At 49.7% G+C, this 12,873-nt stretch overlaps 1 protein-coding gene across 4 annotated transcripts; it reads right to left on the bottom strand.

The window, feature by feature from the left end:
* Positions 6,409 to 12,828, bottom strand: LOC108638051. Of its 4 annotated transcripts, XR_001919574.1 has the most exons (7): positions 12,174 to 12,828; positions 8,573 to 8,710; positions 8,411 to 8,453; positions 8,283 to 8,320; positions 7,411 to 7,463; positions 7,135 to 7,344; positions 6,409 to 6,914 (listed from the first exon to the last, which is right to left on the bottom strand). XR_001919574.1 is itself a non-coding variant. In XM_018063114.1 (6 exons), exons 1-6 carry the CDS (start codon positions 12,472 to 12,474, stop codon positions 7,225 to 7,227), a joined length of 693 nt encoding a protein of 230 aa, XP_017918603.1. In that variant the 5' UTR covers positions 12,475 to 12,828; the 3' UTR covers positions 7,043 to 7,224. The 4 variants fall into 4 exon arrangements, 2 of the variants coding, with proteins under 2 accessions (XP_017918603.1, XP_017918602.1); XR_001919573.1 differs by having other exon boundaries at positions 7,135 to 7,463; XM_018063114.1 differs by lacking the exon at positions 6,409 to 6,914 and having other exon boundaries at positions 7,043 to 7,344.

The raw sequence follows: 12,873 nt of genomic DNA, 5'->3' as shown, positions 1-12,873 counted from the left end.
CCATGGACAAAGGAGCCTGGTGGGCTGCAGTCCATGGGGTCGCTAAGAGTCAGATGCGACTGAGCGACTTCACTTTCATGCATTGGAGAAGGAAATGGCAACCCACTCCAGTGTTCTTGCCTGGAGAATCCCAGGGACAGGGGAGCCTGGTGGGCTGCCGTCTGTGGGGTCACACAGAGCCGGACACGACTGAAGCGACTTCGCAGCAGCAGCAGCAGACGTGTGTATACGCAATGGCACCCCACTCCAGTGCTCTTGCCTGGAAAATGCCATGGACGGAGGAGCCTGGTGGGCTGCAGTCCATGGGGTCGCTAAGAGTCGGGCACAACTGAGCGACTTCACTTTCACTTTTCACTTTCATGCACTGGAGAAGGAAATGGAAACCCACTCCAGTATTCTTGCCTGGAGAATCCTATAGACAGAGGAGCCTGGCGGGCTACAGTCACAGGCCGCGAAGAGTCGACCCAGCTGAGCACAGCAGAGTGTGTATGTGTAAATCCAACCTCTAAATGTCTCCCTTCCCCTCCCTTTGTTGAAATAATCATCGGTGGGCTTTATTAGTCTGTGAGTCTCTTTCTGTTTATGAATTTGTCCATTTGAACCGATTTATAGGTTCCACCTGTAAGTGCTATAATATTTCTCTTTCTCTCTCTGACTTCTCTCAGTAGGATAAATCTCTCGGTCCATCGTGCTGCTGTTAATGGCCTTTTTGTTGCCGTCTTTGATGGCTGAGTGTATTCCAGCATCTAAATGGAGCAGTTACTCTTCATCTCTCTATTGATGGACGTTGGGTTGATGCTGTGTCTTGGAATTTGTGAATTGTGCTGCCGTGAAATAAGGGAGTAAGTATCATTTTAAATTCTGATTTTATCCGGATGTAAGGCAAGGGGTGGGCTTGCCTGATCAGGTGGTAACTATTCTAGTTTTGATTCGCATTTCTCTAAAATTATTCCGTGGTGAAAGATTTCCGTGTGATTTAAAAAAAAAAAAAAAAGTGTGAGTAAAACTGACCTCTGGAGAGTGGCCTCTTGACCTTCTGCCCTGTTTTCCTTTCTTTTCCCCAGACTTACAGGAGGACATCTGCTGAGGACACGTGGTTTCCTTACATCCATCCCCTCAGGCCCGGGTAATGTTAAATGTCCATCAGCCCAGGTTTTACGGTTGTTGTCACCAAAGGTGGCCACAAGGGGGCAGCATAGCCCCGCAAGCCAATGCTTTTTTTTTTTTTTTTTTTTTTTGGTAACTTTTCGGTTGAAGTAGATTTGCTATCTGAACTTGGGTTTGTTTCAGGTGAACAGGAACTTGATTCAGTAACGCACAGACGTGTATCTATTCTTCCTTGGGGTCTTTTCCCATATAGGTTCTTTCAGTGTGTTCAGTAGGCGTCCCTGTGCTAACAGTAGGTCCTTCTGGATTATCCATCTGATAAGTAGGGTGTATCTGTTAAACTCAACCTTTTACTGTCTTCCTTCTCCTGTCTTTTATTTTTATAATCATAAGTTGGTTTTCTAAGCCTGTGGGTCTGTTTCTGTTTACAAATCAGCTCATTTGAATGAATGTAGAGATTCCACTTATTCAGTTCAGTTCAGTTGCAGAGTCGAGTCCGACTCTTTGCGACCCCATGGACTGCAGCACATCAGGCCTCCCTGTCCATCACCAACTCCCGGAGTTCACCCAAACTCATGTCCATTGAGGCAGTAATGCCATCCAACCATCTCATCCTCTGTCGTCCCCTTCTCCTCCTGCCTTCATTCTTTCCCAGCATCAGGGTCTTTCCAAATGAGTCAGCTCTTTGCATCAGGTGGCCAAAGTATTTGGAGTTTCAGCTTCACCATCAGTCCTTCCAATGAATACCCAGGACTGGTCTCCTTTAGGATGGACTGCTTGGATCTCCTTGCAGTCCAAGGGACTCTCAAGAGTCTTCTCCAACACCACAGCTCAAAAGCATCAATTCTTCAGCACTCAGCTTTCTTTATAGTCCAACTCTCACATCCATACGTGACTATTGGAAAAACCATAGCCTTGACTAAACAGATCTTTGTTGGCAAAGTAATGTCTCTGCTTTTTAATGTGCTGTCTAGGTTGGCCATAACTTTCCTTCCAAGGAGTAAGCGTCTTTTAATTTCATGGCTGCAGTCACCATCTGCAGTGATTTTGGAGCCCAGGAAAATAAAGTCAGCCACTGTTTCCACTGTTTTCCCCATCTATTTGCCATGAAATGATGGGACCAGATGCCATGATCTTAGTTTTCTGAATGTTGAGCTTTAAGCCAACTTTTTCACTCTCCTCTTTCACTTTCATCAAGAGGCTCTTTACTTCTTCGCTTTCTGCCATAAAGATGGTGTCATCTGCATATCTGAGGTTATTGATATTTCTCCTAGCAATCTTGATTCCAGCTTGTGCTTCCTCCAGCCCAGCGTTTCTCATGATGTACTCTGCATATAAGTTAAATAAGCAGGGTGACAATATACAGCCTTGACGTATTCCTTTTCCTATTTGGAACCAGTCCGTTGTTCCATGTCCAGTTCTAACTGTTGCTTCCTGACCTGAATACAGATTTCTCAAGAGGCAGGTCAGGTGGTCTGGTATTCCCACCTGTTTCAGAATTTTCCACAGTTTATTGTGATCCACATAGTCAAAGGCTTTGGCATAGTCAATAAAGCAGAAATAGATGTTTTTCTGGAACTCTCTTGCTTTTTCAATGATCCAGCGGATGTTGGCAATTTGATCTCTGGTTCCTGCGCCTTTTCTAAAACCAACTTGAACATTTGCAAGTTCACGGTTCACATATTGCTGAAGCCTGGCTTGGAGAATTTTGAGCATTAATTTACTAGCATGTGAGATGAGCACAGTTGTGCAGTAGTTTGGGTATTCTTTGGCATTGCCTTTCTTTGGGATTAGAATGAAAACTGACTTTTTCCAGTCCTTTGGCCATTGCTGAGTTTTCCAAATTTACTGGCATATTGAGTGCAGCACTTTCACAGCATCATCTTTCAGGACTTGAAAGCTCAGCTGGGGATTTCATCACCTCCACTAGCTTTCTTTGTAGCGATGCTTCCTAAGGCCCACTTGACTTCACATTCCACGATGTCTGGCTTTAGGTGAATGATGACACCATTGTGATTATCTGGGTTGTGAAGATCTTTTTTGTACAGGTCTTCTGTGTATTCTTGCCACCTGTTCTTAATATCTTCTGCTTCTGTTAGGTCCATACCGTGTCTGTCTTTTATTCTGCCCATCTTTGCATGAAATATTCCTTTGGTATCTCTAATTTTCTTGAAGAGAACTCTAGTCTTTCCCATTCTATTATTTTCCTCTATTTCTTTGCACTGATCACTGAGGAAGGCTTTCTTCTCTCTCCTTGCTATTCTTTGGAACTCTGCATTCAGATGCTTATATCTTTCCTTTTCTCCTTTGCTTTTTGCCTCTCTTCTTTTCACAGTTATTTGTAAGGCTTCCCCAGACAGCCATTTTGCTTTTTTGCATTTCTTTTCCACAGGGATGGTCTTGATCCCTGTCTCCTGTACAATGTCATGAACCTCTGCCCATAGTTCATCAGGCACTCTGTCTATCAGATCTAGGCCCTTAAATCTATTTCTCACTTCCACTGTATAATCATAAGGGATTTGATTTAGGTCATACCTGAATGGTCTAGTGGTTTTCCCCACTTTCTTCAATTTGAGCCTGAAGTTGGCAATAAGGAGTTCATGATCTGAGCCACAGTCAGCTCCCGGTCTTGTTTCTGCTGACTGTATAGAGCTTCTCCATCTTTGGCTGCAAAGAATATAATACATCTCATTTTGGTGTTGACCGTCTGGTGATGTCCATGTGTAGAGTCTTCTCTTGTGTTGTTGGGAGAGGGTGTTTGCTGTGACCAGTGCGTTCTCTTGGCAAAACTCTGTTAGTCTTTGCCCTGCTTCATTCTGTGCTCCAAGGCCAAATTTACCTGTTACTCCAGGTGTTTCTTGACTTCCTACTTTTGTATTCCAATCCCCTATAATGAAAAGGACATCAATTACCAAAAACAAAACCCACCAGTGGAGCGTGAAGAAATGCTACTGCCTTTCGCTTCTGTAACAGCAACGGGAAAACCTGTGCTGATGGGCGCGTCCTCACCAGGCCTGCGGGCCTGTAAGGAAAAAAACATCTTTCCTCAACAGATGTTGAGGGCAGGTCCTGGAAAAAGAATTCAAAACAGGGCAGAGGGTCAAGAGGCCAAGCTCCAGAGGTCAGTTTTACTCACACTGTTCTTTTAAAAATCACAAGAAAAGCCTCCACATCCTGAAATCTTATCAAAATGCAAATCAAAACTATAGCAAGGAATCACCTAGATAGAGAGATAGATATGCTCACTCATGCCCGACTCTCTGTGACCCCACAGACTGTAGCCCACCAGGCTCCTCTGTTCGTGGGATTCTCCAGGCAGCAATACTGGGGTGGGTTGTCATTTCCTGCTCCAGAGGTTAAACCCGGATCTCTTACGTCGCAGGCAGATTCTTTATCGTCCAAGCCCCCAGGGAAGTAACATAAGCAGACACAGAAGACCACACATACATAGCACGATTCCAGTTATAAGAAACACCCAGAGCAGGCGGTTCATAGAGACAGAGAGCACACCAGGAGTTATCAGGGGCTTCAGCAAGGGAGGCCGGGGCGTCACTACCATTTTAGATTCTCTGCGGGGTAAAATGCATGGAAACTTGGAGAAGCGTTTTGAACAAGCTGCTCATATGGAGTATTACCTGAAAGATCTCTGTAATGAAACTGTTTCGGTGAACTTTTCTTTGGAGCAATGATGTGGGTCAGACATTCAGCCCTAGAGCTCCAAAGAGGGAAAGAGCCTGGCATTGAACCAGAAAGTGTGAGCAGAAACAGATGGGCATGGCTGGAATGAGCTGAGCAGAACCCTGACTGCAGGCTGCAGGGGCGGGGGCAGGACGCACCAGCCTTGGGAGGTGACTCTCCACTCTGTTATAATTATAAACATATATAATTAGACATATAAAGTACATATGTGTGTGTAGCTGAAGGATCCTGGTGGCTCAGTGGTAAAGAATCTGCCTGCAGTGAAGGAGACCAGGGTTTGATCCCTGGATCAGGAAGATCTCCTGGAGAAGGGAATGGCAACCCGCTCCAGTAGTCTTTTTTTTTTTTTTTTGCAGTTGAGCTCCTTTTCCTGAGAATCCCCCCCCCCCCCAACCACCCTGATTCCAGTATTCTTCCCTGGAGAATCCCATGGACAGAGGGGCCTGGCGGGCTACAGTCCTTGGGATTGAAAAGTTTCAGACTCGTCTGAGTGACTAACACTTTCATCTCTCTTTTTGCATAGTTCATTTGCAATGTTGTTAGTTTCAGGCGTACGCACAGCAATTCAGCTATGCATAACTATACACATTCTTATATTCACACAGATATTCTTCTCCAGCCTCTTTTCCCTTTAGGTTGTTGTTAATACAGGACATTGAGTCGAGTCCCCTGTGCTGTACAGCAGCTCCTTCTCATTTACCAATTTTTTATTGTAATCCCTCCCTTTTTCCTGGCTGCACTGTGCAACATGCGAGATCTTCGTTCCCTGATCCAGCCTGCGCCACCTGCAGTGGAAGTGTGGAGCCCTAACTGCTGGACCGCCAGGGAGGTCCCTGTTTACCTGTCTTATAGATGGTAGTAAGTATATATTAATCCCAAACTCCCAGCTCATCTCCCCCCTCCACCTGCTGTCCCCTTTGGTAACCATACATTTGTTTCCATGTGAGCATTTCTGTTTTGTAAATAGGTTCCTTTGGACCAGGTGGTTCTTGCTGGAGTGGGGAAGAGAGGGGAAAGAAGAGGACTTTCCTGTGCATTAGAAGTTTAGCAGCATCCCTTGGACAGCAAGATCAGACCAGTCAGTCCTAAAGGAAATCAACTCTGAATATTCATTGGAAGGACTGATGCTGAAGCTGAAGCTCCGATACTTTGTCCACCTGATGCAAAGAACTGACTGATTTAAAGACCCTGATGCTGGGAAAGATTGATGGCAGGAGGAGAAGGGGGCCACAGAGGTGGTTGGATGGCATCACCAACTCAATGGACATGGGTTTGCGCAAACTCTGGAAGATAGTGGAGTCCTGCTGTGCTGCAGTCCAGGGGTCGCGGAGTCGGAGCCGACTGAGCGACTGAACAACAGCGCACAGCTGCTTCCCGCTGCTCGAGCACGCCCTCATTTGACCCTCACTGGAGTCTGAGAGGTAGGTGTCTTTAGCCCCATTCTAGTGAGAACCAGGAATCTGCTGAGTTGTGTGATGCATGTCTGCCGAAAATACACACTCAACCTAAACGTTGAGAGTTTTGTTTTATTCGTCAGATATTCCTAGGACTCAAGCCCGGGAAGCAGCATCCCAAGTAACCCCGAGAGAACTGCTCAGAGGAGGAGAGGGGAGGAGGCAGGTAATAAAGAAGCTTCGCAACAAAAGGCAGATAATCTGAACCTCGAACGCTACTGCCAATTAAAGAAAACCAGCTATCCCAAGTTAAGGAATTTAGCGCTTTTCTACGTATGGGAAGATGGACGCATCTGGGCTAACTGAAATCATTGCTTCGATGCGCGCCTCAGCTGTCTGGCACCAGGATCCTGCTGTTTTCACATACCGAGTCCGCTCTGGGCTCACCCTCAGTGTGGCAGCAGTCTGATGGCTGCTAGACGGCCGTGTCCTTTCCTTCCGAGTGCCCTCAGGGCTCACCAGCTCAGCAGCCGTGGTGGCCGTCATTGCTCGTGACTGTGATACCCTTTGTTCACTGATACGGCAGGAAATGTCCCATCTCTCGTATCCCAGAATTTCTTGACAACTGACAAGGCTTCTGTATTCTTGAGTCTTCGGGGAGCTCCAAAATGAGGACTGGGGCTTCCCACGTCTCGCAGTGGTAAAAGAATCCGCCTGCAAAGCAAGAGACTTGGGTTCGATCCCTGGGTCGGGAAGATCCCCTGGAGAAGGAAATGCAGAAGGGAATAGCTACCCATTCCAGTATCCTTGCCTGGAGAATCCCGTGGACAGAGGAGCCTGGTGGGCTACAGTCCATGGGGTCGCAAAGAGTCAGACGCACTAGGCAGGTGCACGTGTACACACACACACACTCACACACAAGGTGATGACTCACACACTCCTTAAGGGGCCCTTGCGCCGTGGAGTGCACACAGCCAGCTCCAGCTCCGCTCTCTGGACGAGGTGAAGGCGGGTCCATGCGGGGCTATACTGAGGAGTCCTCAGGGCTGCAAGACGGGAGTGAAACCTCACTCTCCGTGAAGGAATCCTGGTGCGGCTCAGCGGAGGACTCAGAAGAGCCCCACGGGCATTCCTCGGGGTGGACCTGGGAGACGCAAAGTGAGGGGCGAGCCCCAGGGGAGGGGCCGGGGGAGGGGCCGGGGAGACGCACCTGCATGTCCGTCTGCCTGTCCTCCTCTAGCGGGAGGTGCACCGAGACACCGTCTGCAAGGAAAGGGGAGAGGACAGGCTTCCAGGAAGGGCCTTCTGGTCACCCAGTCCTGCCATCTGTATTTCAGAGCCGTGACAGGGCAGAGTGAGCGGAGCAAGTAGGTGATTCAATAGTCAGTCCCCCAGGGGACTGTAGGTAGAAACAGTATGGGAGACCCCTGTGAGCAGATGGCTCCAGAAAGCAGGCTTGCGTGGCAACAGAACCACGCACCAGAAGCAGGAGAGCTGCCCCCAGCAATGAACCAGCAGTGGCGTGAGCCCCACAGCCTGCCCAGGGAGCTCCAGAGTTAATGACCCATGGGACATGCTCTCCACACACATTAAAAAAGAACAGTCATCCGCCGACCTTGCTTGACACCTGGGGGAGGGGCTGGGGGAACCTGCTCAACCTGGAGGAGGAGCTGATGATGGAACTGTGATGTCTACTCAAGAAAGTCAAAGAAGGTCTTCTCCCCCTCCCCACTTTTCCTGTGATTATAAAACTGCAGCCCAGGAAATTCTCGGGGGTGGTACCACCTTCTCTGCCCGCTTGTAAGCCTCGCAAGCGTCCTTTTCTAGTAAATCACTTCTTATCTACCACTTCGCGCTCACTGACTTCTTCTCTGCACTGAGACAGGAAGGACAGCGGCACAGAGCTCTTCAGAGCCCCCACGAATGACACCAGCTGCTTTCAGATGGATGACTGGAAGCGGGGAAGGGCAGTGACATCACACGCGGTAAGGCCTGCCCCAGCCTCTAGGCGTCTTCCAGGATGCCTCTATCTGAAGGCATCCTTCCCCCAGCCCGGCTCCCCTGCCTTCTCACTCCTCTTACCCGGATTTTCTTCTGAGAAGTCCATGCCAGGGTTGGAGCTGAGGGAAAGGAGATAGACGCATTAAGGTGGGTCTGAGGAATGGGACAGAAACAGCGTTTTCTACTGGGAAGAGTCCAGATTTTCCTACCTGTTAAAATCCAGCTGGCTCTTGGTCTCATTATCACTGGAACCTACGGAGAGGCGGTGCTGAGAGCCCCTCCTGGCAGGGGACCCACCAAGCCCCTCCCCACACTCCCCCCACCCAGTGACCCCTTCCCCTTCCAGGAACCCTTCCCCTTCTAGGATATACCGTGTTGGCCTCCACAGCAGCACAGGCAGAGAAAAAAGAGGAGGAGGAAGAGGAGAGGGAGGACCCCGATGGCGGAGGTCCCAGCCACGACGGGAAGGGATCTTTCGTCAGGAGGGTTTTGGTAGACTTCAGGTAGGTCTAGGAGTTGGAGGACAGTACAGATCTGTGGTTGGTCTCCGGCTGGACCAAGTCACCCTTTCAGGACACAGGTATTGCATTTACTGTATAAGTACTGTGCTCCTTCCATATACAAGCAAGTTAGTGGATGTTTTGGAAACTGGCGAACCTATGCAATAACAGAATCTAGACGCATCAGCCAGTGCACAGAAGCTGTTACTCTTGTGCATATTGAGATAAATTACACACAAAACTAGGTACTGTATTCTGCAGTGGTCATGTATGGGTGTGAGAGCTGGACTATAAAGAAAGCTGAGCGTCAAAGAATTGATGCTTTTGAACTGTGGTGTTGGAGAAGACTCTGGAGAGTCCTTGGACTGCAAGGAGATCCAAGCAGTCCATCCTAAAGGAGATCAGTCCTGAAAATATTCACTGGAAGGACCGATGCTGAAGCTGAAACTCCAATACCTTGGCCACCTGATGCAAAGAGCTGACTCATTGGAAAAGACCCTGATGCTGGAAAAGATTGAAGGCAGGAGGAGAAGGGGATGACAGAGGATGAGACAGATGGATCGGCTTCACCAACTCACTGGACATGAGTTTGAGCAAGCTCCGGGAGATAGTGAAGGAGAGGGAGGCCTGGTGTGCTGTAGTCACTGGGGTCGCAAAGAGTCAGACGTGACTGAGCGACTGAACAGCAACAACACCTGGGCTTCCCTGGTGGCTCAGTGGTTGAGAATCCACCTGCCAATGAGGGAGACATGGATTCCATCCACGCTCCAGGAAGACCCCACGTGCCTTGGAACAGCGGAACCCACACACCACAGCAGCTGAGCCTACGAGCTGCCAGTACTGGAGAGCCCGTGCTCCACGGACAAGAGAAAGCCTCACACAGCAGCAGAGACCCGACACTGCCAAGGTTAATGAGCTAACATTTCCAAAGGTAATCATAAAGATAAAATAAAATGTTTCACATTTGTGACACCATGGGTGGATCTAGAGGGCCTTTGGCTAAGTGAAATAAGTCAGAGAAAGACAAATGCCACCGGCTGTCACGTGTGGAATCTAAAGAATGAAACGAAACAAGAGCAGACCTACAGAACCGGAGAATACCCCGGCGGCTGCCAAAATGACTGAAGGGGATTAAGAAGGACTAACCTGGAGTTACAGAATAAAAAAAAAGATACAGAGATGAAATACACAGCACAGGGAATGTGCTCAATAATAACGTAATAGCTTTACACGAGTTAGATGGCTACCAGACGCATCCTGGCAATCATTTCATAAGGCATATAAATGTCCAATCATTATACAGTGTGAAAGGGAAAGTCACTCAGTTGTGTCCAGCTCTTCTATACAGTCCATGGAATTCTCTAGGCCAGAGTGCTAGAGTGGGTGGCCGGTCCCTTCTCCAGGGGATCTTCCCATCTTCCCAACCCAGGATCGAACCCAGGTCTCCTGCATTGCAGGCTACTTCTTCACCAGCTGAGCCACCAGGCACAACTGAAATTGCTATAATATTGTACTTCAATTATATTTCAATTGACTTACTAAAAACCTATGCCAAACACTTAGTACTATGTTGAGGTCACAGCCAGGGCTCAGTATATCTGAAGTATGAAAAAACGAACTTACCTCTTGATAGATTCATAAGATTAAAATGAGATCATATGTGCAAATGTTGAGAATAGCACTTGGCAGATGGGAAAACCTCAACACATGTTACCTAGCAACTGTTAACATTAAACAACAATGCCTACTTTGAGCAAAAGTTTGTTGTCTGAGCTTGACAGGATCGTATCTTAGCTGATGCAACACTCTGTTATTATTTTTTTTTTTTTTTTGCTGTGCTGCACCACTTGTAGGATCTCAGTTCCTCAATCAGAGATTGAAGCCTGGCCATGGCAATGGCGCCTAACCACTGGACCTCCAGAGAACTCCGGTAATTTCATCACAGCAAGAAGGAACCTGGGGCTCAAATGAGGAAATTGCTTGCAGAAGGTCACAGAACCAGCAAATCGTGATGTCTTCATTCTACCTCAGGTGTGTCTCCTGATCGAGAGTGCCTTGCTTGTGAGCAGAGCTCCCATAGCTGAGAGAGCCGGAAGCAATCACTGTTGCTGTTCTTTAGTTACTAAGTCATGTCCGACTTTTTGCGACCCCGTGGACTGCAGCCCACCAGGCTCCTCTGTCCACGGAGTTCTCAGGCAAAAACACTGAAGTGCGTAGCCTTTTCCTTCTCCAGGGGGATCTTCCCGACCCAGGGATCGAACCCACATCTCCTGCATTGCAGACAGTTTGTTTAGCACTGAGCCACCTGGAGGCAGGTGATGGAGAGGACACACAGTACCCCCAGCAAGTGACACTCCCGGACCCAGAGGGGGACCTGGGGCTGCGCAGATGTCCCCGCTCCCCTGAGTCTACGCGCTGAACGTCGACCGCAGCTGTGTTCTCTTTCTGCATTGAATGAAAACCTGAGCATTTCCTCCTTGACTCATCTGTGCTGATGGGGAATAGCTGGAGATCGGGAAGCTTTCTAGAGAGGGCAAGAGGTTTTCCACCGAAGACTGGCAAAATGTTGAAGAATTAAAGTACAAAAAATTAATTAAGGTCTTCCCTGTGGCTCAGTAGTGATGAATAAAGAAAGGACCATAAAGAAAGCTGAGCATCAAAGAATTGGTTCTTTTGACCTGTGGTGTTGGAGAAGACTTTTACGAGTCCCTTGGACAGCAAGGAGATCTAACCAGTCCATCCTAAAGGAAATCAACCCTGAACATTCAGTGGAACGACTGATGCTGAAGCTAATGCTCCAGTACTTTGGCCACCTGATGCAAAGCACTGGCTCATTTGAAAAACCCTGATGCTGGGAAAGATTGAAGGCAGGAGGAGAAGGGGAAGACAGAGGATGAGATGGTTCGATGGCATCAGCGACTCAATGGACATGAGTTTGAATAAGTTCCAGTGAAGGACAGAGAAGCCTGGTGTGCTGCAGTCCACGGGGTCACAAAGAGTCGGACACGACCGAGCGACTTAACAACTGGTGGCTCAGTGGTAAGGAATCCGCCCGCCAATGCAGTAGGCGTCGGTTCCACCCCTGGTCCGGCAAGATCCCGCATGCCAAGGGGCAACTAAGCCCGTGCGCCACAAATAGAGTCCGCTTCTAGAGCCCAGGACCGCGTCCGCTGAAGCCTGGCAGCCAAGAGGCTGTGCTCCGGGAACCAGGGAAGCCGCCGCGGAGAGACGCCGAGCATCCCAGCTAGAGAGGAGCCCCCGCTCACTGCAGCTAGAGAAAGGCCACGCCCAGCTACGAAGACCCAGTGCAGCCAAAAAATAAATAATAAATAAAAATAAATTAAAGCGAAGCGTGTGGAGGCGGGGATGGTGCAGGTGAGAGGCTGAGGTTCTGACAAGGCTACAAGTTCACCCCCACGTCCACGCAGCCCAACTCGGAGTTCTCTGAGAGGAAAAGGGAGGCACCACTCACCAGTCTGTGCCCAAATCCCTTGGTCCCAGCAAAACACTGAAACAAAGAAACACTTGATGAGAGAGGTCGGCCGATAACACCCAAACGCCTCGAGCTCGGGGTGTGACATCCACACCGAGAACCCGGGAAACGCGGCCCGCAGGCGACTCCTCTGCAGTTCCCCGTCCCGGGGCCTCACAGAGGGGAGTCCCAGCACAGGAACCCGCTTACGAAGCCCTCCTCGGCGCCTTCTTCCCTCCCCAGCCTCCCACAGGACGGCCCGCTCACCAAGCCCGAGCAGAAGAGGGCCGCCCGGGGACATGGCGATGCCCGGCCCGCACCGCCCGCGGCGCGCAGCCCGCCCAGCACGGCTGCACCGCGGACCGAGCCGGCCGGAGACCTCCTGCCGCGGAGTGACCGCATCGCCTTCCCGGCAGACGGGGAAGCGCTGCTTGTGCAAGACGGAGACGGTGCCCCTCCACCCTCCCCACGACGCCGGGCTGGGCGTGAGTCACCTGCGGGTTCCCTGCCGTGGTCTTCCAGCCATGAAGACGTGGGAGCCTGGCCCTCCACAATGACCTGCTTTTCTGCCGCAGGGCGTCCCCGATGGATCAGGGGGGAGAGAACCCGCCTGCAACGCAGGAGACACAGGAGACGCGGGTTCGATCCCTGCGTGGGGAAGATCCCCTGGAGGAGGGCATGGCGACCCCCTCCAGTACTC

The sequence above is a fragment of the Capra hircus genome, chromosome 18 (assembly GCF_001704415.2).
Source record: "Capra hircus breed San Clemente chromosome 18, ASM170441v1, whole genome shotgun sequence".
Lineage (NCBI taxonomy): Eukaryota > Metazoa > Chordata > Mammalia > Artiodactyla > Bovidae > Capra > Capra hircus.
This window is presented reverse-complemented; position numbering and strand designations above follow the sequence as displayed.